Source organism: Sander vitreus, chromosome 19, assembly GCF_031162955.1.
Source record: "Sander vitreus isolate 19-12246 chromosome 19, sanVit1, whole genome shotgun sequence".
In the NCBI taxonomy this organism is placed as follows: domain Eukaryota; kingdom Metazoa; phylum Chordata; class Actinopteri; order Perciformes; family Percidae; genus Sander; species Sander vitreus.
In genome coordinates, this window is record NC_135873.1 from 19,964,192 (window position 1) to 19,990,186 (window position 25,995).

The 25,995-nt window shown below is 40.4% G+C and overlaps 2 protein-coding genes across 7 annotated transcripts in view; both read right to left on the reverse strand.

The window, feature by feature from the left end:
* Nucleotides 1-1,948: 1,948 nt before the first annotated feature.
* Nucleotides 1,949-7,785, reverse strand: LOC144534565 (leucine-rich melanocyte differentiation-associated protein). The gene is made up of 4 exons (XM_078276558.1): nucleotides 7,568-7,785; nucleotides 4,696-4,887; nucleotides 4,527-4,604; nucleotides 1,949-2,270 (listed from the first exon to the last, which is right to left on the reverse strand). Exons 1-4 carry the CDS (start codon nucleotides 7,717-7,719, stop codon nucleotides 2,102-2,104), a joined length of 591 nt encoding a protein of 196 aa, XP_078132684.1. The 5' UTR covers nucleotides 7,720-7,785; the 3' UTR covers nucleotides 1,949-2,101.
* A 1,668-nt stretch (nucleotides 7,786-9,453) lies between these two features.
* The window catches only part of frem1a (Fras1 related extracellular matrix 1a), a 48,190-nt gene continuing 31,648 nt past the window's right edge, over nucleotides 9,454-25,995 (reverse strand). For 3 of the 6 annotated variants that reach the window (XM_078275850.1, XM_078275849.1, XM_078275853.1), the window contains 15 exons: nucleotides 22,990-23,185; nucleotides 22,546-22,810; nucleotides 20,408-20,825; nucleotides 18,607-18,808; nucleotides 18,374-18,518; nucleotides 18,156-18,285; nucleotides 17,950-18,022; nucleotides 15,416-15,565; nucleotides 14,968-15,176; nucleotides 14,807-14,854; nucleotides 14,536-14,721; nucleotides 13,238-13,369; nucleotides 12,310-12,431; nucleotides 10,826-10,911; nucleotides 9,454-10,718 (listed from right to left, as the gene is read on the reverse strand). In XM_078275850.1, coding sequence (XP_078131976.1) covers nucleotides 10,522-10,718; nucleotides 10,826-10,911; nucleotides 12,310-12,431; nucleotides 13,238-13,369; nucleotides 14,536-14,721; nucleotides 14,807-14,854; nucleotides 14,968-15,176; nucleotides 15,416-15,565; nucleotides 17,950-18,022; nucleotides 18,156-18,285; nucleotides 18,374-18,518; nucleotides 18,607-18,808; nucleotides 20,408-20,825; nucleotides 22,546-22,810; nucleotides 22,990-23,185 — 2,559 coding nt within the window. In that variant the 3' untranslated portion in view covers nucleotides 9,454-10,521. Of the gene's footprint in view, nucleotides 10,719-10,824; nucleotides 10,912-12,309; nucleotides 12,432-13,237; nucleotides 13,370-14,535; nucleotides 14,722-14,806; nucleotides 14,855-14,967; nucleotides 15,177-15,415; nucleotides 15,566-17,949; nucleotides 18,023-18,155; nucleotides 18,286-18,373; nucleotides 18,519-18,606; nucleotides 18,809-20,407; nucleotides 20,826-22,545; nucleotides 22,811-22,989; nucleotides 23,186-25,995 lie in introns of those variants that run through there. The other 3 variants (XM_078275855.1, XM_078275851.1, XM_078275852.1) reach the window with 2 other exon arrangements.

Here is a 25,995-nt window from a genome sequence, read left to right on the forward strand (position 1 = left end):
TTGAGAGATGACTGACTAGCTTTAGAAACATATCTATTGTATATATTGTATATATATTGCAGTTTGTACAAATTGTTCTGAGAAATGCACTTATTATTTTGCACGTTAGGGATGATGTGAAGAACGCACCAAAGCCACTGAGAAAAACTGTATTACAATGTCTGACAATGGAAGGACAAGGAATTTGACGGGCTCAACAGCCAGAGAGAAGAAGAAGAGGAGTGAGGCTGCGTGGCAGAGGAGTTGGGAGGCAAAACGGAGGAAGAGTCAGAAGAGGCCGAGGACATATGAACATGAAAACATGTATGAGCATGCAGCAACTGTACCTCACAGTAAACAGTACAACATTGTATAGTGATATACAATACAGTAAGTGTGGACAATGTCAGTTTCCATCGCTCCAACATCATCAGGCAATGGTTTGCAGCCCACAACATGATGCTAATGGAGTTCCTCTCACCCTACCCCCCATTCCTTAACCCCATTGAGGAATTTTTTTTCAACATGGAGATGGAAAGTATATGGGCGCCAGCCACATACACAGATGACCCTTCTGGCTGCCATGGATGCAGCGTGTGATGACATCACAACAGATGCCCTGCAGAGGCTGGATACGACACTCTAAAAGATTCTTTCCACGCTGCATCACAAGAGAAGATACTCGTTGTGATGGGGATGAGAATTTGTGGCCCAACAGACAGGAATGTCAGGAGGTGTAGGAAGACTGCACTGTAATTCATACAGCACTGCATGTACATTTTTCCCTAAGGAGATTGTCCTATGTTCACATTTCTACTTTTGTTTTTTTGTTTTTTTTGTTTGTGCTATGCAGTGTTGTCATTTCCTTTCTGTGTCGCAATGTCATGGTCTGTCAACAAATTACAGTACAAACAGTAAAAGCGTAAATGTGAATGTTGTCCAGTCTCTTGCAATGAAACTCCCACATACACTAAGGTGTAACCTTATTACCTTAGTAAATTATTACAAATTATTGTAACAATTTACAATAATTGTCATCAAAACTTTAGCCATAGTTTACATCAGAACATCCCTCCAGAGTACACTGTTATATTAGCAACATGACTAAGCAATTTGACTTATCCGTACACAATGACACAAGGACTTGTCATTCTGACTCACTGACATGTTCATTGACACAGATATTTACTTTTGAGAGATGAACTAAGGATTTTGAGCAAGAGTCTGGCTTTTGCAGGTAATCCATGGTGTTTTGCTATTTGTACAAATTGTTTGGAGAAATGCACTTACTCTTTTGCAAATGTCGAGGATGATTCGAGAAATGTACCAAAGCGACTGAGAAAAACTGTAAATGATGAGCCTCGTGAGAGCGTCCTGGTCTGGCGAGCTTCAGTTTTCCTCTCAGATCAGTCTGGCATCTTGAGACAGAGAAAATTTGGAGCCGTTCGCCAAACGACCGACCAATCAGCGTTGGTGTTGAGGCGGGTTTAGGTGTGACGCAACGAGAAGCGACTGTTCAGTCTAAACAACATGGATGAGATGAGCATAGCTATCGTGCAAGTTTTATCTGAATTAGAAAGTATTCCTTCATTGAAAGAAGAGCAAAAAACGGCTTTTCTCTGAGAAAAATATGTCTGTGTTCTTCTCGCGACTGGTTTCGGCAAGAGTTTGATATATCAACTGGCTCTGCTAGTTGTGAAGAAAATTAGCCTCGTGAGACCGTCCTGATCTCGCGAGCTATCTGGCGGAGTCAGGTTAGTGATAGACAGATGGTTTATCCAATCAGCTAACCAGTATTTTCGCCCCTTCCCAAAAGTTGTCCAACGGAAAGTTCCCAGATGGATATCCCGAGCAAATGCGAAGCAATCCATCTGGCTGAGTCAGGTTAAGACAATGATGCATGAGACACACATAATATTTCATTTTTTAATTTAATAGTGCAGCTATATAAAACATGGTGTCTGGATTTGAATATTTATTTTCAGTGTAGACCTCCTGTAGCTCCAAATATATGTTAAAACAAGCAGTTACAGGACACACAATGTGAATCATAATGCTGACAGTGTCATATGATGTAAATGTATATTATCCTATTGTCTTATGACAGTATTTGACTTTTTCTTCATGTGTGTGTGTGTGTGTCTTTTTTTGATGAGTCCCCCCTTCTCTTTCTGCTGCTGTGACTGCTGTGCTGCAGTCGGTAGGTTTTTCTAGCCTGGGCTCTCTCCTTCTCCAGGACCTCAGTGTCATCCAGAATCTCCAGGCCTGGGATCTGACTGATGACATACTGTCTGAGGAGGCAAAGGCAATCAACAAAAGATCAACACAATCTGAGAGGTTTGATTTAATGCATGTAAATGTTTTCTGTTGAGTGCTAGAATTAGAAGTTTGAAAAATGAGCCCACTGGACACTGCTTCTACAGAGTGCAACTCCAGAACAAAGTGGGAACGTGACATGTATGGAAGCAAATAAGAGACATACTGTAGTACTGAAGTATTTGAATTTTAATACCCACTGAATACCTAATACTGACATATTTTACTTTGAAAACCATGTATCTGAATTTATTTGTTCTGAATTTGCCTCTTTGAAACAAAAAGTTGGAACACTGAGCTTTATTTGAAATGTTTCAAATTACATTTTTGGATCTGAATTTGACCAATCGAATTTGAGCAAACTGAATCAAAACATTTTTTCTGACACTTGAATTTTTGGATCTAAATTTATGACCATTAAAAAAAATATTCTATTTCAGCTCTCGAAATTGCAGATTAAGAAAATTCATATTTCAATTTTAAAACACGTGAATACAGAACTAATACATTAAGATACATGGTTTTAAATGTAAAAATATTTAAATATGAAGTATTCATTGTTAAAATTCAAAAACGTACGTCCCTTATTTGCTTACATAACATGGGTGTACACATTTCCACAAAACAATGAAACGCTATCAGATTACATTACACAAGTTTTACAAATAAAGACAATACACAATGTCAATATTACAGGATGCATATTGAAGAAGATTATTCTGCTGGTGTGGTTGTGACAGGACCGTATAGCACAACATTGTGGACCCTATACACAGGCATCCTCTATAGGCCCTCCCCACATCCAAGACTATTCATTCTAGTATCTTTTTTGGGCCCCCTTCTTGCATGAGGGCCCTATATACTCAGTTTCCCCTCCAGTCCGACACCCTTGGGCTATGACGTGGAAGGCACAATATGCACCTGCACCTGAAGAAATTGAGGGCTAATATATTTGAAAATCTTTCATGTATTACACATCAAACCATGTCCATTAGTTTGTTTACTTTGAATAAAAATGTACACTACACATTCTAAAATGATAGGCCACATTACCACACTACTTTGCACAGGCAGCCAGCTGGATTATGGCAATGAACTGTAACTGAACTGTTGACATGTTCTCATCGTATCAGTGAAAAGACCAGCCCAGTCTTCTATCACTCCTTTGATAACAGATTTAATGGACCCTGGGACTTCATACGTCCCACTTAGAAAATGATCAGTCTAAATCACTATCAGTTCTTTTACAATTCTAAATTTGAAATGAATGGATGTTCATTGTATTGATGAATTCTCTTCACAATATTCTTTACCCTTATAACTGATATATTTTGAGTATTTAGCTCATTTTCATCACATTTAGAGCATCTTTCTCACATTTAAGACAACAATTTGTATAAAACATGTTATATGCAAATGTCAACAATATGAGTTGAATCTTAATCTAAATATTAAATCTAAATGTTAAATACAAATATAAATGTTAAATTTTAAGATAAATGTTGCAGTGCCCCCGCCCACACCACTGACCGTGGATCAGTCATGGGATTAGCATGTTGATTTACACTAAATTCTGTCTAAATGTGAGAAAAATGATCTAAATGTGAGGAAAGTGAGCTAAATAATCAAAATATATCAGCTATCAATTTTTATCTGAATTTTTACATTTGGTGCCCCATAGTATTCTGTTAATTTTGTATGTTGTTGATGTATATTTGTTGTTGTTGTTGTTGTTTGGCTTCTTTAAAGTATGGATGCAATGACAGACTGATTGTCCATAAATAGTAAATACATTGCTATTAGTCAGACCCCTTTTCTCAGACACGACAAGTCTAATTTTGACAAAACATAGGACGTTCTGGTACCATGTTCTTGCACTGATGAACCAGATGGGGGCGCCATAGTGCAAGTACAAATGTCAGACTTTGAGAGTCTGTACATGCTGCACCAGTGGTCTGGGTTTGATGGATCTTTGACACCAAATATTTCAGCTTTAAAATGTTGATATAAGTCCCTCCAGGTAGCTAAACCCCCAACTTCCTAGAAAAATGATAGCCATGGCCCTGTTTTTAGGCCTAGTTATTAAAGAGACTTCAAAGCCAAGTGATAAGCTGTCAATTATTTTTTTTTATAAACAAAGAATATTCAGTGTGTATAGAGGGATTCTTGATTTTGGTTCTATAGTTAGTGACCACATCTCCAAAACTACTGAAAAGGACCTCGATGCTCACCTGTAGTCTTTGTACTGTGTCAGACTTCCTCCATTGAAATAACTAGGTGCTGCCTCGTTGTTCATCATACTGAGAATCCTACATTAGAAAGGAATGTAGAAGCACAAAGCAGGAAGGAATGAAAATCATGATTTTTTTTGAACTAATATAATAACAATCCTAGGCTCACTTTATGTTCGGGAACTTCCGTCTGATTTCTTCCACAAACACAGGCAGGTTGTTGATCTTGTTCTTGTTGATGCACACTGTGGTGATACTCGGCATGTAGGGGAACTTGATGTGAGATGTGTAGTTGTTGCAGTCCAGGATCAGAGTGCTGAGCTTCTCCAGCTGGCCCAGCAGAGCCGGGTTCCAATAAGGACTGAATGAAGGACAACACACCAATCTCAAACTGCACAGGTTTGTCAGTCTCTATGGAAGGATATATTAATATACATCATAATGTATGTTTCTGTGATTGTAAGAACATTTACCTCCAACAGGAGGTTGTGTCCTATAATATGTTGTTACAAAAGATATATATAGTAAATAAAAAGAGGGGTATAAACTATGACTTCATGGAGGTGTTTCCGCACACACCCAGGAACACCCTGAATAGATTACTAATATTTTCAGGAAATAATATACTTTGTTTCTTTCACAAACACTAGCCCTGTCAGTTTCTTCCTACATGATAAGATTTAATATGTGTGTCTTTAGCCATGCTAGCAGTGTGGCTTTAGGTATGGCAACGTAGGTCTGTCAGTTGGTCCATAATTTTGGTCCAGACTGAAATATCTTGACAATACTTGTAAGGATTTCTATAACATTTTGACCGTAATGGACTGTATTTATATAGCGCTTTTCTAGTCTAAACGACTACTCAAAGTGCTTTAACATAGTACTGGTACCATTCACACACATTCATACACTGTGGCCAAGGCTGCCATACAAGGAACTACCTGCTCATCTGATAAACTCACGCACGTTTATACTCCGATGGCGCAGCATCGGGAGCAATTCAGGGGTTCACCCTAACCCTAACCCAAGGACACTTCAACATGGGACGGCAGGGCCACCAAACCACCAACCTTTCGATTGGTAGACAACCGCCCAACCAACTGAGCCACAGCCGCCAAGTTCACTGGTTATTAGTCAGCTAGCAGATGACACCACTTTATTCTTAAAGAACACAGCACAGATTCCAGCAGTACTAAATGACCAACACATCCTCATACCTTAACATTATTATAGGTTGATTTTCCAAAGACCATTCTACTTACTGCCACACCGAGCCGGTTTAATCATGTGGCGTTTAAACACGTAGTAAATGTTGTGAAACAGAACTAGTTAAGTTTAGGCAACAAAAATACTTTGGGTTAGTGTACTACTAATGTACTACTAACTGCTAAAATGAGGACATAACATATTTTAATTTGGCACTCTTATACATTGTCACCTCACTTGCTCTTGCGATATTTAGCCACGAGAGGTCAAGAAATGTAGTTGTGGGTTGCAATGAGCTTCTTCCACAATCAACCCATACAGTTGTTTTCTGAGTGGGGACGGGCAGAAATGACATCTCTGTTTTCAAAAGCTTATGTTTTAGATTTAAAGGTGCAGTAAGAGATTGTTTATATTTCAACTCAATTGCCAAAAAAAATACACCCCCCCCCCCTTCAAATCTCCGCCCCTCCAGATTCATGGACGCTCAATGCCATAGTGACCACTTCTGTTAGTGTCTCTGCTGACTAAATGAAATATGGCAGAGTTGATATTAGCTCACGTTAGGTTGTGGATTAGCAAACTGTAGCTACTGCTGTAAAGCCAACCAGTTGGGAGCAGCTATCACAAACAATAGCAAACGGACGAGCTTAAACTGATCTGTTGAAAACACCAGGGGCGGTTCTAGGACTTGAGGAGGTTCGGGGCTTAGCCTGGACCCATAAACTGAATGCAATGCAAAACAGCAATTGGCTTGCCCAGCTTGTTAATCGCCGGTGTATGTTCATTTTAGCTACCCAGTTTGTAGATGTTAGTTACTACTAACATTTGGCCTAATCATAACTGGCCTGGCAACCCAAAGGCCAAGGTGTTTTTTCCAGATCTGTGTGGCAAGTTATGATGCGGGGGGTCTGGCTTTTTCTGAATCAATTTATGCTGAAAATATCTGGAGCTTTTATTTCTGACTGGAACATGGCAGCAGAATATGGATCTATCTCACCTGATGGGGCTTTGAGGACAGGACGTGGAAGTGGACTGAATCTTATTCGTCCTTTGAATTGCAAGTATGCTAATTTGGGTGGCTGAATCCTATTTATTGTATTTTAATGTAACGACGACCAGGCCCAATAGGCTGCTGTTTATCTGATTTTGCAGACATTTTATCAACTTTTATAAACTGGACAATGTTCTAATGGTTGGGGATTTTAATCCTCATATAGATGACACTATTTGCACATCTGCCACTGATTTCCTCAATCTTACTGAGTCCTTTCATTTTAGGCAACACGTATCTGGCTCTACACATGTGGGTGGGGCACACACTTGTTTTTACACATGGTATAGATATTGGATCTGTTGGCTCTAAGGATTTATACATCAGTGAATTCATTTTAAAATGTTGCTGCTCACTTATAGAGCCCTACATGGCCAGGCTCCACAGTACATCATGACCCTACATCATGTGCTGAGCTCTCAGGTCCTCTGCTCAGGGTTTTCTAAGTGTACCTCAGATGCGTTTTAAAGGACAATTCCGGCGCAAAATGAACCTAGGGGTTAATATCAGATGTGTACCCACTCTGTCGTTCTCTGGGACATGTTTTCATGCTAATCGAATGTGTTTGTAGCTTGAAAGACTCTAGCGCGGACCGCTGATTAGCTTACAACGCTAGTATTCGGGGCACAGGGAAAGTAAAAACAAATCACTATTTATACCACTAAAAAGGCTCAAAATATCACCAAACGATAGCATAATGAGGGTCCCTAAATGTTAACCGAAGCATTGAGAACGTTGTAAGTGTACAGAAAAGGATTGTTATTGGTTATTACGAAAAGGATACTCATTCAGCAGATTATAACTCAGATCCAGCACCTCGAGTGTGTCTGTCTGTGTTAGAATGGCTTCATTGGGGATTTCGGTCAGGCCCTGGTGAGCAAAAGAAAGCCACTGAAAGCTGGGTTGACTGTGTTGGCCCGAGGTATGATGATCCATGACAAAAAACTTCTTCTTCTTTAGTTCCTCTCCACTTGTATTAACGGAGATTAGGAGAGGAGTCAGATGATTATGTCATGATCAAACCTTGAATAAACGACAAAACAATAAATGGTTAATAGACTCGAATGACTGAGTCTGACGATGAGTCAGAAAGTGATGTTTGTGTTTTTGAACTCATTCTCAGTACAGACAAATGACACATTTAATTCTGAAGCCTTACATTGTATAAGACATTTCCAGTTTGCCCACAAAGGGTGAACACAACATTATGAACACCTAATCAGTGTAATGCAGTCCTATACAATAACACAGCAAAAAAAAAAAAACTCCAATATTACTTCTTCCAGCTGCATTGGCATTTGGGCATTTATGATTGATGCACAATTAAGCCACACATGTTCTCACATAAGCCATGTATGTGTTAAAGACAAATGGGAGGACTGGGATTTTACAACTAATGCCCACATTATACGCTCTGGAGAAAATAACACTGAGATCTTCTGAGAAATACTGCTATAGTGTTGATACAACAGGTTCAGTACTTTTTCCTTTCTGTCTTCAATATGTAACAAATACGTCACACTGACATTATGAAGTGATTGCTGAAACGTGGGCTTTCTTAATTAAAATGAATATTTCAACATTTTAGTAAAAATACTTTCTTTCTAAAAGTGAGAGAAGAAAATGTATATCAATCTATACAGAGCTGGAATCAGGACATGGCTAGCCTTGCTCATCACAAACACTAGGGACAGAACGTGTTGACCTCCAAAACTGCAGCCACAGGGTATGTTATGTCACCTGCAAGCCCTCTTAATTCTAAAACGTGTTATGATTTAGTAACCCTAACCTCAGCGAATGGAGTAAATGCTGAGAGAGACTAATATTAAGGTTAAGATTATTCAAAATAGTGCTGCTCTCTGATTACATTATTTTAGTCAGTTTTTTTTGATAACCCATGCCTGCAGATGTGACTGTGAAGTAAGTAAGCAGCTACTGGTGCACTTAACATGTTACCTACCAGCGACGTTCTCCATTCCTTTGTTTAAAGGGATGGAGAACGCTGGTGGTGAATTGTCAAAGTGTGACGGTCTCAAAACTTTCACAACTTTTCTCCTGATTATCTGGTGTTCCAAATGCTACCATCATCAGTTTTGTGTAGACCATTGTTCATCATTTACAGTAGTAATCAACCATAACAACATGCTGGCACTTATCTTAAACTGTTCATAGAGTTCATGTTGTCCTGACACAAATATGAATCTTGATGCAGCATACCTATATGCAGTAACTATGACACAACAACAATATCTATTCAGTTATAGCTGGACTTACCAAGCTGAAGAGGATCAGTGTCTGTGTTCAGGGCATGCAAACCTTTGAGAACTGCTTACAGCTCATATAAAAGGCCCTCTTTCATACCTCGGCTGTAGATCACATGATGGGGATAATCACGTTGCTGCTGAACCTTGTGGTTCGCAGGACCCACTGGACCACCTCTAAATAACATTGATAGCGTGTTGAATTCTCAAAAGGGGGAAAACAACAACACCCGCTTGAACAGTGGAGAAACGTCAACATTCAGTCTTGATTTACTGTAACCAATGACAGGATTGCTGATCATAGACAATAGCATATTATTGGATTAAGAAATAACACTACCTCTATAATATGGGCTTAGTTTGGAGTTTATGTTCCCAAAGACAAATATGATCTATTACAGGACACATGTCAGATAAAAGTGTGCAGGAGTTCTTACAAACACTGATTTTTATTATTCTTGTAAATACCATAAGAATTCCACAAATCTTTTCAAATGGAATTCAACACATTCTATGAATGAAAAAACAATACATGTTTGTACAACTGGTTGTACAACATATAAGATATTAATATTAGAGCTTAATTTACACAAATAGACTATAATATCATCTTGAAATTTATTTAGATGTTTTTTTTTTTTTTCCATTTACAGTGCCAAATATACATGTCTATGAATGGAAATAATGAGGTTTGACAACATATTTGATGAAATAAAGAGCTCAAGCGTCATTCTAATCTTTATAGAAACATGTTGAAACAACGACTTTTAAAATGAATGAATAATTAACCAAGTGGAAGCAGATGTTCTGTCCCTGGCCAGATTAGCCGGGCACCCGTGCCCTGTTGGGCCCCCATTGCCCCGCCCCCTAACACTACTGCTTTCTGTGCATTGTGTGAGTGCCCTTTCACCCCAAATTCCCATCAAGAACAGTACATACATCAGGCTACACATGGCAGTACTCCTCTGCTGAAATACTGTGTGTAAATTAGTTTGGGGTAGACTGATGAAACAAAAATTCATTTAGGAATATGTCAAATGTAAGCACTATATGAATCTAAATAATAAAAGCCTTAACACTAGATTTAGACCGTTGCAGGATCTGTAGGAACAATACCAACAAACCGATTTAGTAGATTAGCTGTACCACAAACCTGATACTATCTAACTATACTAAATACATTTAAAACAAATCTCTTGTATGCTTTACATATATAACAACACTGTCAGTGGTTAATAAGAATAAATGCAGTGTAAACAATGTCTGAAATGTAGCAGGTTACTTTTTAGACAATAATTCTTGCTCATTATAAATGATATGAACAGTTCCAGCAAAGTTCCCTTTGATCCTTATTGGAAAGTTTTTTCCTTTTTTTTCCGACATTGCAGTTTAAATTTCCTGAGGATCAGTCCATCCTCCTTCTGAAACAACACAGTGGCTCATGGCTGTGATGCTGTTTACACTATTCAATTCAAGTTCATATTGAACACACAAAGCGATGACCTCTACCCGTCTTGCAGTCCCTGATTTGCCACTTTGCCCTTCTCCACACCAGGACGCACTTCTTGCTTCCCTTCATTTTGGACCGAGGGGGCGTCTTTCTCCAGTTAGTGTAGCTGACCAGCTCACCGCCCGCCCACTCCCAGCGTCCTTTGCCATCCCTGTCATTCAGCCCTTAAACAGTAGGAGAAAGATTAGTCAGTTGGAGTATACAATTGTACTCTACAATGTAAAACACAAAAACAGAATGGTGTTGCAACAAATGTTTTAAAGATACCCACCTATCCAAAATGGTTTTCTTCCGCTGAAGTCCCACAGCCAGTCCATGTCAACTTTAGAGAGAATGCTTGCTAGAGTCCCTTTATATCTGAAATCAAAAGGACAAGAGGGAAAGTTGTCTATTCTGAAGGATAACACAGTGCATGTAATTCAAATTATATACACTCACCTAAAGGATTATTAGGAACACCTGTTAAATTTCACGTTCATGAAATTATCTAATCAACCAATCACAGGGCAGCTGTTTCAATGTATGTAAGGGTGTGGTCCTGGTCAAGACAATCTCCTGTACTCCAAACTGAATGTCAGAATGGGAAAGAAAGGTGATCTAAGCAACTTTGAGCGTGGCATGGCTGTTGGTGCCAGATGGGCTGGTCTGAGTATTTCACAATCTGCTCAGTTAATGGGATTTTCAACAACCATTTCTAGGGATTACAAAGAATGGTCTGAAAAAGGAAAAACATCCAGAATGCAGCAGTCCTGTGGGCGAAAATGCCTTGTTGATGCTAGAGGTCAGAGGAGAATGGGCCGACTGATTCCAGCTGATAGAAGATCAACTTTGACTCAAATAACCACTCGTTACAACCGAGGTATGCAGCAAAGCATTTGTGAAGCCTCAACACGCACAGCCTTGAGGTGGATGGGCTACACCAGCAGAAGACCCCACCGGGTACCACTCATCTCCACTAAAAATAGGAAAATGAGGCTACAATTTGCACAAGCTCACCAAAATTGGACAGTTGAAGACTGGAAAAATGTTGCCTGATCTGATGAGACTCAATTTCTGTTGAGACATTCAGATGGTAGAGTCAGAATTTGGCATAAACAGAATGAGAACATGGATCCGTCATGCCTTGTTACCACTGTGCAGGCTGGTGGTGGGGGTGTAATGGTGTGGGGGATGTTTTCTTGGCACACTTTAGGCCCCTTAGTACCAATTGGGCATTGTTTAAATGCCACAGCCTACCTGAGCATTGTTCTGACCATGTCCATCCCTTTATGACCACCATGTATCCATCCTCTGATGGCTACTACCAGCAGGATAATGCACCATGTCACAAAGCTTGAATCATTTCAAATTGGTTTCTTGAACATAACAATGAGTTCACTATACTAAAATGGCCCCCCACAGTCACCAGATCTCAACCCAATAGAATATCTTTCTGATGTGGTGGAACGGGAGCTTCGTGCCCTGGATGTGCATCCCACAAATCTCCATCAACTGCAAGATGCTATCTTATCAATATGGGCCAACATTTCTAAAGAATGCTTCCAGCACCTTGTTGAATCAATGCCATGAAGAATTAAGTCAGTTCTGAAGGCGAAAGGGGGTCAACCACGGTATTAGTATGGTGTTCCTAATAATCCTTTAGGTTAGTGTAGTTGTTATGCATGACATACAACTAATCCGAAGCATGTATGTCCATGCTTTCTACATCAATTTCTCTGTTTATCCTTGAACACACAGCTCCATGGTAAACTGTACCTCTCCCTGCAGGCCCTGTTAGCTGTGCTCCATGTGGCCTTGTGCTCAGTGCTGAGGGTGTAACAGTGGCCACCATGAAAGGTCCAGCCCTGAGGACACATTTGGGCCTTCACCATCTGTGACTCAGAAAGAAATAGGCAGATATGTTGATTTGTAGGTGAACATTAAAGCTATAGTGCATAGTTTCTGCCACCCCCATGAGGATTCTAAGTAATGACAACAAAACTGTCGGCCATCCACATGATACAAGCCTTCCGTGACCGCGCATCTTCTGAACATAGTCATACTGAGAAATCCAGAGAGAGTTGTGTGGAGCTGATAGTCTTAATTAGCTTGGTAGCAACTCATTTGGCAATGGCTTGAATGTAACGGACGTTTATTAATATCAAAAAGTTACGCACTAAAGCACTTTAATGATTTCAAATAATTTGTAGAGGTCTATCAACGTTTTGTCAAGCAAAGAGACTTATTCACTCAAAGTATCATCTACAAACATTCCATATATGCTGATTTTCAGTACTGCCGTACATGCAGATGAACAGCACCAGTACCCGGAGGCCTGCGTTTACCCACCGGTAAATCTCAGCTGGATGACTCCCTTCAGAAGAGTTGAAAATTTGTGACTTTTCGTCTTTAGCCTTAAGCTTAGTGCAGCGCCATAAACAACATTGTCTTGGCCACGTTATCCTCCCCAGCTCCACCCTCTTGTCCAAAAATCATAAGGTCTGGTTTAAAACAAACAACAAGTTGGCAACGGCCAAATTGCCAAACTTGAGGTTTCAAAATGGCAGTCCACAAACCAAATATAAATAAATAAAAAAACGCAAAATAAAAATATTGCGTAGGTCAGACATCTTTCTCCCAGAGATGCAAAGAGGCTAGTACATGCTTATAACAAGTAGGTTCCTTCGTTGTCAAAGTATAATACCTGATCAGTTGGTGCCCAGGGTTTCCAGGAGACACCGTTGCAGTGAAAGAGCCGATTGGTAGTCTGGTTGAAATGCAGGAGTCCCATCAGTTCTGGCACACAGGGCTTGGGTATGGAGTTATCAGCTGTAGCCTATGGGTCATACAAATCCACAGGAAAGTTAATTTAGTGTTGCTTTAACTGGAATGCAAAACACTGTAAATAGGACATAGAAAGTTTGGAACGAGCGTGAGACATTTGAAGCAAAGTGCTGAATGTTCCCATAGATAGTAAAGTGTCCCTAGTGATAAAGATGCATTTATAGATACAGACATCAATACGAACACAACCCACACATTCTGATCCTGAACTACGTTGTGGGATCAAATATCCTTTTATTCACATCAACTGTAAGGCCAGACTGTCCTCACCCAAAAAAATGGCCATATAGTTTGATTGTGAACAGCTTATAACGGTCCATATTTACGTTTCGACCTCTAGAGGCCGTGGTAATTTATTTTGGGAGCAAACAATGTAGTAATGTGACAAAGTATAAGAGTGCTAAACTCTGTTTAGGGAGGGTGGATGGGTAAAACACAGAACTTTCACTCAGGAGACTGAAGTTTGTGTTGAAACCAAAAGTCAACGGTCACTTATTTATATTAACCAACTTTGTTACCGACCTAAGTTTGTGACATAGTTACATTCGTGACGTATTTATGTCCGTGACTCAACATAATTAAGTTGGGGAAGTAGTTACAAACATAGAATCTTCACCCAGGAGATCATTGTTCAAGTCACTTTTTTAAGATAACTGACTTTGTTACAGACAAAGTCAGTTAACTTAACTGTGATGCAGTTACGCTCGTGAAATAGTCACGTCCGTGAATCGATGTTGTTTTGTCCGTGACATAGTTATGTTATTGACATAGTTACAGCCATGACTTATTTTAAGCCAATATACACAAAAATGGTGACAAGAGTATGGATGAGATTCAAGCAATTGTACAGAGTGACAGAGGCAATAACTCTTAAATCATAAGATGTTAATGTTCCTAGCAATCTCTTTGTGAACTGAAAATGTTGTTGGGTGGGAGGGGTATGTTGGTCCTGGTTGGTAAGGGCAAAACATAAGAATCCAGCCCTTTCAACCATGAACATATTATCAAGCTAAAGGAATGAAGTGATACAAAATGGCAATTAGTCAACTATCAAACAACTCCACGAGACATTCTGGCAAAAGAGAGTTTCTCTTTGCTGACTGAACATTACACACATTTTCCAAGAATCAGACGAGGACCAGCAACATTTGTACTCACGGGTCCTTTATTCAGTGCAGGTTTTTGAGGTTTTGAGATCTTTTTTTGAGGATCTGACTTTGACTTAGTAAGCACAGTTGACACCTGCTGTTGTGCTCCCCTGCTGACCACACGGATGTTTGCCTTTCTGCCCTTCCTCAATGCGGAAGTGTCGTCCTGTACTTGCATTTGCATGATGCCATGATACTGGAATTAAAGAGACAACAGAGATATATAGACAGTTCTGACTTTTAAATGCTTAGATCAGTTAGTATCAGCGGCTGCTGCTTACCGTGTAAACAATGTCTGTCCCGTTGTGGAAAACTGATGAAGGTGCAATCTGAAAGATGAAACAGTTACAGTTTATTTTATTTTTAAAGCCACAGCAAAAAAGGAAAATGTCAACCTTGATGAAGTCAAATCCAGCGCTGATCTCTTAGAACAGGTACTTACAGACTTTGGGTTGCCCATAACATTGAGTTTCTTTTTTGGGACATCCGCTCCAGGCCTGGAGATGCTGTCTCCACGGGTCCAGATTACAGATTCAGTCCCGAGGGGTAGTTTCTCTAGTTGAATGGATCCATGCTGGGGGTATGTGTCTGAACGAATCTCTTTTCCACCAAGAACAGGGGCCTCCCGATTTTGGTTCAGCCTCTGCTGTCCTGTGGTATTTTAAGTTTCAGTCATGTTTGTGTCTTTTGGGCAAATATCAACTCCCTGACTTTTAGACTTAATGAAACTATGACTTGTTACAGCAAAACTATACTGTGGTGGTATGGGTATACAGGACATTGCAAACAGTCAAATCCCTTTAAATCCGTAGGCATATAAAAAGGGATAATGGGAAGTGATGCAACTTTGCAAAGTGTCTCATAAGATCTTAAAACTATACAGCTTTTACCTCTTCCTGAGTCCTTGATTGTGACTCGAGCCTTGTTGTTGCTGCCGATCACTGTGCCTTGAGGGGAGACCAGCAGCACTTCAAACATCTCCTCAGCCTCCTCCAGGTGATCCTGAACGATCTCACTTCTCCAGCTTCTCTTTGACACTCCTACATAGACAGAAACATCACAATCGTTTACAAGAGTTGATGTAAGTCTCATTTAGTGCGACTTTGTCTGTTTTGTAGCTTTAATTTTGCACTATTCTGTTAATAGAAGTGAATTATGGTTGTTTTAGTTGTAGTAACACAATAGTCAGGTTTGTTACACTTTTAGGTGCATTTTCACAATGAGACTTTTCTTAAAGTAGAGAAGGAGGAGACGACACACCATTTAGTATTGCACTTAGTGCTGGCTCATGGAGAAAATTGTTTGGTCTCTGTAAATTATAGAATGTGGTCTAGACCTACTGGAAAGTGTCCTGAGATAACCTTTGTTATGATTTGAAATCAAATTGAACTTCTATTTAGTTGAGTGACTTATCTTATCACAAGGTCCACTTACAGTCTTTTGTCAAAGCTTTTAGCTTTAAACATCCTGTGGCCTTCATCAGTGGATGGAGTTTGCTCAGTTTTCACTTGAGTGTGGAATTTTGAATACATAATACGAGGTGGTTGTATATGGAGGGAGATGGTAACCTCTGCCTCTGTTCAAAGATTGTCTCTGGCACGGGCGTAGGAAGCATTGAAATGTGGGACAATCTTAATGCGGGGTCCTGGGCGTCCTTTCCTGTATTCTGTTGCCTTTTTAAAGGTGGTTTGATACTTTCAGTGGTGAAATGTAACTAAGTGCATCTACTCAAGTATTGTACTTAAGTACAAATTTGAGGTACTTGTACTTTACTCTTGTTATCCCTCAACCCAGGAATGCATGGTGGATGAGGATTGTGGTGACCTGAAATACTGCCTGTATGAGATCGAAATCCCATGCATACCAACGGATATGGTGGGGATTCAGTCTGTGTTGTTTTTTGTAGTTATTCATTTAGTTAAAGCTGGACTGATCAATATTTTATTTTGACAATAGATCAAATTGCTATGTTTAATGTGTCACTTGTAGTGACAAAGGTGGCAAACGTTCTGGACCAATTTAAAAAAAAAAAAATGTTGTTTTCATTAGTCACTTAGGTTGCTTTCACACCTACCTCGTTTGGTCCGTTTAAAACGAAAACTATATCCATGGCAACTAAGCCACTAAACTACTAAACTCCCTCCACGGATGACAGCCACAAGATGTGGCTGAAAACGGATAAAGATCAAGGTCAAGAATTACCCTTCAAGCTAAAGAAAAAGTTTAAATTGAAAGCAGCAGAGGCTGCAATTTCCAGAGTTTTATTTGCTAGTATGAGTCAAGCACTAAAGCACTGGATCTTACACACTTCCCATAATTTCCCAAACTCAATAGTGTCTTTTGATAGACCCTGCCTGAGAAATGCCTACATCTTCAAGCTCCACGCCCCATGATTCTAACAAAGGCTTTCTGTTCAAATGTTGTCGTCGTCAAGCTTAAAATACTGATGACATCATCAGGGCAAGCATCCCAGATTTGACATGGCATTCTACAGGCTGAGTAGTACTAACCATTATGAGTGAAGGTTATAAGGGTGTATAGCTACAGACATAGCACCCCTTCTCTTCTCTGCTTCTCTTCATAGTCGTCAGATTCATCTACCAACCCTTATAGAACTGGCTCAAGTTTGCCTTGCACCAGCTCTTAATTATGCTGTTATAGTTTTAGACTGCTGGGGGACTTCTTTCCTTGGACACACTGAGCTCCTCTCTCCTCTCTCTTTCCATCTGTGTGCATTCATGTCCCAGAAATGCTTGTTACTAATTTAGCTCTGGGGGAGCTTATTCCCCGGAGTCCTTGTGTTTTTTTCGCCCAGCAGTTTTCCTTGGTGTCACCTAAATCATGGTTGCAGCTGTTGCCGTGGTCCTACTCCGCGCCCTGCTATGCCCTGCTACACCCTGCTATGCTCTACAGTGCCCTGCTACCTCCTGCTATGCCCTGCCACGACCTGCTACACCCTGTAACGCCCTGCAGTGCCCTGCTACACCATGAACTACTACAATTACTATTGTGACTATTATTGCCACTGTTAATCACACCCCCAACCGGCACCGTCAGACACCGCCCACCAAGAGCCTGGGTCTGTCTGAGGTTTCTCCCTGTCTTGAGATAACTCTTGTTATGATTTGATTTTATAAATAAAATTGAATTGAATTAAACCAAACTTTATTTTGTAACCGCCCGGTGAAAACCTTTTATGTCCAAAACTATTGCTTTTCAGGAAATGAAAAAGGGCTAATTTGAAAACATAATATTGAGCTATATTGATTTGACCATGTCAGATGAAATCACCTCATCACTGTTTAAATATCTGTAAAACCCACAGTCACTCATAAAGGGTGTCCAATAGCAAAAATTGGTAAATTTAAAAAAAAATAATGCAAAATTGCTTTCTGTATCAGGAACATATTTGGACATACTGTACCTGGATCAAACTGAATGAGGGAAGAAGGGCTTATGAAGAAATCTTTTCCAGCTGTTGCAGTCACCTCCTTTACCTGCGATAAAGAAACATGACACAAAAACAAGGTCCTAAAATCTGTGTAAAAAAGGCATTATGACTGAGTTAAATGTACTTATGTAGTGAGTTAAGAGCAGTTCCCCAGTTTGAATAACAAATGACTTTCAGACCTTGACAGTGATGTAGGAAGACTCTGCCAGGTTTCCTTTTCGGATGATGTCCAGCGAGACAGTTCCCTGCTCCTCACACACAGAGTACTCAGACTGAGACAGCTCCACTGAGGACCAGCTGAATTCAAGTCTGCAAGGCAAGGTCAAGCACCGTGAAGACTTAACTGTAAATTCAAGATGTCATAAAAATCAGTGTGACACGTTTGTTTTATTCTTACATGTGAGAGGGCCCGGTGTTCCCTAAAGGATCAGACACTGTGAACTCCAGGCTGTCTGAGAGGGACTCCCTGTCTGAGTTGATTATGTAGGCAATAGTTCTCTTGTTCAGCTCTATCTGAGAGAAGCATTGTGGTACAAAACCACCTGCAAGAGCAAAAACAAAGACTGTTTTTATCATTCTACAAAGTAAGCTAAACTATGATTAAGATGGAAATAAATTGTATTTCCCAACCTGTAGTAATATTTTCTAGGTAACCAAAGTAGGGCTGGTGAACAATGCAGAATATCAGCTCTTCTTCTCTGCTATCACTGTCTTGGGCCTTCAGCTCAAGAGATGAGACGAAGATCCCGCATCGTTCGTCACCGAGAAGCTCTACTTTCCAAAGAGGAAGCAGCTTCACTACCTCAGGGCACGACTTATCCAAAGGCTTGATCTGAAAGTATATATGTTTTGTTAAGAAAACAGAGATTGTTTAACATGAACATCATTGAAAAGACAGTAGTTTGGACTTGTGAAATCATGTGACATAGCCTATATGATAAACACACATTTAAAGGCCTACACCAGAGAACCAATGACTATGTTTACATGCACAAAATATTATTTTTTTTGCCCTTATTCAGAAATATTCCTTTATGGCTAATGAAAATAAATATTCCACTAATATTCCCATATACATGCAGTGTGTGTTTGACAGGGGTTGATGCCCTAACATGTCGTTTATCACATAAAAATATAGGAAAGTGGAACAGCTGGAGCTCATATTTGGAAATTTGCACTTGCGTTTTCAGAGCTGTGATGAGCTGCTGGCTGTGTGAGACCAGCCGGTCGAACTACAAAAGCACATGATGAAAAGTTTTTACCAGCCGCCACAGCGTCGCTGGTATTGTTTTCACCTTGTGTGTCTGTGTGTTTGTGTGTCGTGATGGCTTAATATGGTCCTGGAGACGCCTACTGTAGCGGAAACTACCACAGAGGCAGTTTTGAGTACTGTACTAGGTGTGTACATGTCTGTCTGTTTTGTTACAGGGATTGCGTCACAACTGTAAAAGAGTCACGAAACTTTACAGGTGTGTAGTTTAGATTACAATAGAGGCATAGACTGTAATAATAAAATAATGGACGTAACAGCCGCGACATTACCCAGTTGTTTGTGGACTGCCGTTTTGAAGCCTCGAGTTTAACAATTTGGCTGTTGTCATCTTGGTTTTTTGAAACCGGATGTGACAATTTTTGGACAAGAGGGTGGAGCTGGTGAGGATGCCAGTGTTGTCTATGGTTGCAATGGTGCTAAGGTAAACGCTAAAGACGGTAGCTTGGTTGGCAGAACGCTGAACAAGACCTTTTTAGGCGACCAAAATATTCCACTAAACTTTGATGAAGTGAAGACACACACTGAGAGGGTCAAAGTTTAAGACGTGAACATGGATAGCACCCACAAATAAGTTTACAGGTATTTTAATGTAAACAGTGCAATAAATGGGACTATAATTTACAAAATGAACATCATGCTGTATTGAAGAATTGAAACTAGCAATTGAGCCAATAAACTCATTATGAAAATGAGGTTATAAATCAAGTTAGAAGTAGGGTCACTTTCTTAAAGACTTCTATAGAAACTGACTTCTTTTTGGAGCCAGCGGAGCCGCCCCCTCCTGGAAATGAGATAGAATGCAGGTTTAAGGCACTTCAGCATTGGCTTCACTTTTCAGGCCCGAGCAAAGGTGCTAGAAGTAAGAAAAGAGCTCCCCCACTTAACGACCCTGGCCTGACGTCGTGGCTGGTGTAATCCCATCGCAAGATGGTCTCAAGTTACTATTTAAAATGGGTACAATCTTATTTCATTACTTACTTCGCTCAGCCCCTCCTTACCCCGCTCTTTCTCTCTGTTTCTCTATAGCTAGCTAGCTTGCCCCCTCGGTCCATCCCCCCAAGGGTATATTCTTAACTCATGGTCTATCAGCTGTGATCAACTGAGGCTGCTGGAGAGTTGTGGCACAACCACAAAGCCTCTACACGCTTTATCACCTACCTGAATAGTGAAGAACACAGGTTCAGTATGCAACTGCCCGTCCAGCAGGAAACCCCGTTTGGTGCTGTCAGAGGCAGTAAAGGCAAATCGGTCAATCTGTGACGGCCCCCCGTCATGTTTATATGTTACTTCCATCTCCTGGATGTCTCTCTGGGTGAAGTTTGAGCCAGTAGTTAGTGTTCCACCACCTAAAAGCAGCCTGCCATACTGTGGAGGCTGGAGGAGGACAAAGGTCAGGGCGCTGGGTGGAGTGTCAGGGTCAGACATGACCAGGCAGTCAGGACCCAGGATCATGGAGGAGCCTTGTGGAACGGAGAGGCCTTTGTTGGAGGACAGAGATGGCAGGAAGCGATCCACCATTTCCACTGCAATCTCAAAGCTTCCATTTCGGCTGGTTTTACCATTACTCACAACAAACCTGCCAAAAACAGACAGACTGTCTGAACAAATGTGATCACTGTAAGGAATCAATTCAAAGAAAAGTTATGAAAGTTAAGAATGATGTCTTAAAATCATGTAACCGACATGAGAACAAAGGTGGCAAAAAGCTGTTTTTGGGTTAGATATACTGAGAATGATCCAAAGTGCGAGACCTTACATTTAAGCAAGGGCTTGGATGGTTGAGTTACAGTATTTGGTTAGAGATGTTTCAGTTAAGGTTTGCGTTTGTGTGGTTCAGGGGCTCATTTTACAAAAACAATCGGCAAGCAGTGCAATCAAATTTGCAAGTCCTACAGGGCTCTCGCATGTTCATGAATTGGGTGCAAGGATGCCATTTGTTTTAATTGGTAAAATATGTAAAAAAGTGGAAATTATCTCACTTGCAAATCACAGTTTACATGTTGCAAATGTGGTGAAACAGGCCCCTAGTTCTTGTTAGTCATGTGTTTTAATCATATTTGCCCCAGTGGTCTATTCCCATAAGGTTTGGACATTACCTGTTTTCAAGGTTAAACCTCAAGTTACTGGTTTGTGGTCTGAGGGGGGTTGCAGATGTGAACAAGCAAGAAAGACAGCAAACACTTTTGTCATGTTGATGTGAGTGTGCACAACCCACACAACTGATCTCAGAGCAGATACTGATTACAAAATTATTCCAAAGTGAAGAGACGGGGGAACTGGAACAAATGAAAACATGCAAACATGCAAACTGTTCCTGTTGCTTTCTGATCACATGCTGTTCAGTTCCCATCTCTCACTCATCTACAGGGAGCTCCACCTACAAGCACATCTTGTTTTAGGTTACGATAAAATCTGAAATGTTTGAAACCTATCATCGCGTCTGGGACAGCTTATGACGAGACCTTTTGGACTAGACAACTTATGATGACGGGCGCGAGCGTGGATTGTGTGACAATTTAAGGGAACCATTTAGAAAACTTCAACATTAAGTAAGGTAAAATTGACCCCAAGGATAACAGGAGGGTTTAGTTCCTGAACTGCAAAGGCGTATATGCTAATGGTAGTTCAGCCAAGCTAGCATTGTGTCAACATTATGCAAGGGGTGACCGGTGTCCAATCTGAGCCTTCTGTTGCACGACTTAAACAACTTTTGAACATACACATGTTCCATAAAACAAGTTCCTTCCCAAGGCTATTTTGCAGTGGCACCGTGGCACTGCCCGGTGCTTAGCTCTGCCCATATTGATTGTGATTGGTTTAAAGAAATGGCAATAAACCAGAGACCGTTTTTCTCCCATCCATCCGTTGTGTAGACTAGCCAGACCTCCTCAGCAGTGCTGTGGAGAAAGTGGTTGGCAAAGCGAGACTATCTTCGTCTGGCTCAATGGTTGACATCGCTGGAATAAAGCCTAACATCCCGATGTCCCTCCTTTCTTGCTATCTCCGCTATCAGGGCTTAGCACCTCCCAGGACAGTTGTGATTGGTTTAAAAAAATACAAACAATCCAGAGCATTTTTCCCCCTATCTAAGAATAGCTAGCGGTGCAGCCAGACCATACTGCAGGTTAATGTAAATACTGTACCATGTAGTTAGCATAGGCTCCACTTCTGAACCACACATTCTTACACCTAAACATCAAATCTGTGATTTATATATAAATGTATAGTTAAATTTATGAATAAATCCAACAATGGGAATTCATAATTTTAAGTTGTACAATGGTTTCTAGACTCACTGAAAGGTTTCTGTGGGTGTGATGGCTCGGTTGTCATGCACATAAGCCACAAGGTTGGCTGCTATGTCCATCTGGCTGAAGGTGGAGATGCCCAGTCCGGGATGTTTGATGTACTCTATATGTCCGTGAGCAGGAGGGTTGGTGATGATATACAGAAGCTCCTCTGGTTTTTCTGTGCCATCATTGGCTAACAGCACATCTGTGGTGAGAACCACACGATCTCCACGGCTGACGTTCGCTGGCTTCACAAAGATGGCAATATTTCCTGGAAATCATAGTGGAGAAGACATTTAAAGGCTAAGTTAACACTGGGACCCCATCAGTATGAACTGACACTGGGCCGAGGACAGGGAAATGATGTGGCCAGGCAGTCAATCATATTACAAGTAGACTATTTCATCCAAAGCTATGTCTAATGAAAAATTTAAGAGTGAATTCCAGTACCTTTTTCTAGATCTTTGACAGAGATGTGGAAGTGCTGCGGTGGTGATTGATTCTTTCCATCAAACAAGTAGAAGACAAAGAAGTCATGTGTTTTAGCACCGTGCAGGCCTATATGCACGTAGCGCAGAAGGTTCAGGTCCACCATCTCCTGGGAGCAGTTTCTCCCCGCTGTCAGTGTCACCCAGTCCTGGCCTTCCTGAGACAGGAGCACAACACCTCCCAGTGTCATCCCATGTTTGACAACTGACACAAATATCATATATATGTCCCCAGTAGATGATTGAGCCAGAAACGTTCAAGGTCCAAGCCAATTCCTAAGAGCAACAACATTTTGACCATTCAAAACCAAAACAAATTGGTCTCCACCAACTCCTGAGAAAAATACCTGCCTTTTTACATGCTAAATGTTTACCAGCTAATCTCTAACTGTGTCTGTCTGCTGTTGGCTGCTGAGTAGTGGCTTTGTCAAAGCTTTCAATCAATCAAATTGTATTTATATAGCACTTTACAGCAACCAGCAGGTATCCAAAGTGCTTTACATCAGGAATCAAGTATAAAACAACATATCATACAATAAAAAGAATGAAACATATAACACAGTAAAATCAGAAAAGGTTACAAAGAAACAGGAGAGTGAAATTGTCACACCACTACTACGTATTAAAAGCCAGTCTAAACAAATAGGTTTTGAGTTTGGACCTAAAAAGAGCTACATCTGAAATAGTGCGAATATCAGGGAGTAACTTGTTCCAGAGTCTCGGGGCAGCAACTGCAAAAGCCTGATCACCCCACCGTTTATACCTTGACCTTGGGACTTCTAAAACCAGCTGATTTGAAGATGCAAAGTTAAGATTTCGGACAAATACTCCGGAGCCAGGCCATTTACGGCCTTGAAAACAAACAATAAGATCTTAAAATATATTCTAAAATGCGCAGGGAGCCAATGTAGGGTGTAGTGAACAGGAGTGATGTGTGCACATCTAGATTATTACATTACATTACATGTCATTTAGCTGACGCTTTTATCCAAAGCGACTTTTTACAATTAAATGCGTTCAACCTTGATTGTGCAAACTCCAGACAACAAGAAGTAAGTGCAAGTACATTAGCATTTACATTTTTTTTTTTTTTTTTTTAAAAAGTGAGCAGCAGCATTTTGAACAAGTTGAAGGTGTGAGATGGAGGTCTGGTTCAGACCAACATAAAGAGCATTACAGTAATCCAGCCTTGAATTAAGAAAGGCATGAATAGCCTTTTCTAGGTCGTGCCTGCTCAGAAAAGACTTAACTTTAGCCAGGAGACAAAGCTGGAAAAAGCTCATTCTAACAACATTACTGATCTGCTTGTCAAATTTCATGCTGCAATCAAAAGTAACCACCAAATTTTTGACAGCTGACCTAGTGTATGATGCCAGGGCTCCCAAACTCAAAGCTGGACCATTTTGCGTGCCTGAAGTACTGAAAATAATACACTCAGTTTTATCTTCGTTCAAATTAAGAAAGTTTTGTGAAAGCCACAACTTAATATCATTAATACAACTAAGCAGGGAGTTTAGTGTGACACTGTCATTTGCTTTCATAGGCAAATACATTTTCAAATCATCAGCATAACAAATGACAAATGAAATGACAGGTTGTGCTTGCCTATAATAGCCTCTAAAGGCAACATATATAAAGAAACAGAATGGGGCCAAGAATGGAACCCTGGGGTACCCCGCAAGAGAGAGGAGCAGCTGATGAGGAGAGGTCACCAATCATGACAAGCTTTACAACTGAAAACAGCTGCCTGCTGCTGCAGGAAACAAGTTTGATGAGAGTAAAGTTTGTAGGCCTGAAAACCAAAACAATGAGCCAAAAAAAAACTAAAAGGCCAGGCAGAGTTGAGGGGAATGCAGAGTTGGTAATAATTCTTTGTGGGTTCATCCTTATAAGTGACATATTTTACATTACACAAAGTCATACATCCATTGTTAATATAAAACATACAGAGAGAATATTCATCACTATAAAACATAAAATATCTAAATGGTGTAACAAGCTGTATTTTTGGAACTATTGAGCAACCGTGGCCCCCTTCTATCTATAAAGGGGACCCACTTTTTTTCTAGCTGTGTAAACTGTGCCACTTCACTTGGCACTGAACTAACTTGTGTATTGCAAATATTAGTTTAAGCAACACAATCTTTAAATAGACTACAGTAAATACAGTATTTTTTTTCTACTTCCCAACTCTATCAATGGTCCTTTCCTGGGTTCTCATTTATAAACGTGGCGTTCGCACAAAACGGAGCTGAAAATGTGCGTATGCCACTTCCCACGCAAAGGTTGTGATTTATAAAAAAATTAAACTTGACGGGAGAATGTGCGGTCCTCCACGCAAACTCTGACCCATACATACGCACATTTTGGAGACACTGGGAATTGGCGATGCAGATGGTGAGGTGGTGAACTGAAGTCAGACTGCAGAAAGTAAATGTGGGAATAACGATTACTCGTAATATTTTCAAGTATTGATGCCTGTAGAGTGTACCACACTACACCCCATAACGCCCTGCTGTGCCCTACTATGACATGAACTACTACGACTACCATTGTGGTCACTGTTCCACTATCTTTATTATGACTATTATTGCCACTGTTCATCACACCCCCAACCGGTGCCGTCAGACACCGCCTACCAAGAGTCTGGGTCTGTCCGAGGTTTCTTCCTAAAAGGGAGTTTTTCCTTGCCACTGTCACAATAGCTACTGCTAATGCTTGCTCTTGAGGCAATCACTGTAATAGTTGGGGCTTTGTAAATTACAGAGTGTGTGTGGTCTAGATCTACTCTATCTGTAAAGTGTCTCGAGATAACTCTTGTTGTGATTTGATACTATAAATAAATTGAATTGAATTGAATGCCTCACGCATATTTTTTCACTCCATATCAGCCACATTATCATGAAGATTAAATCCAGCAGTGTTATTTGCGCTTGTACTGAGTGATAATTGTTCCATAAACACCTCC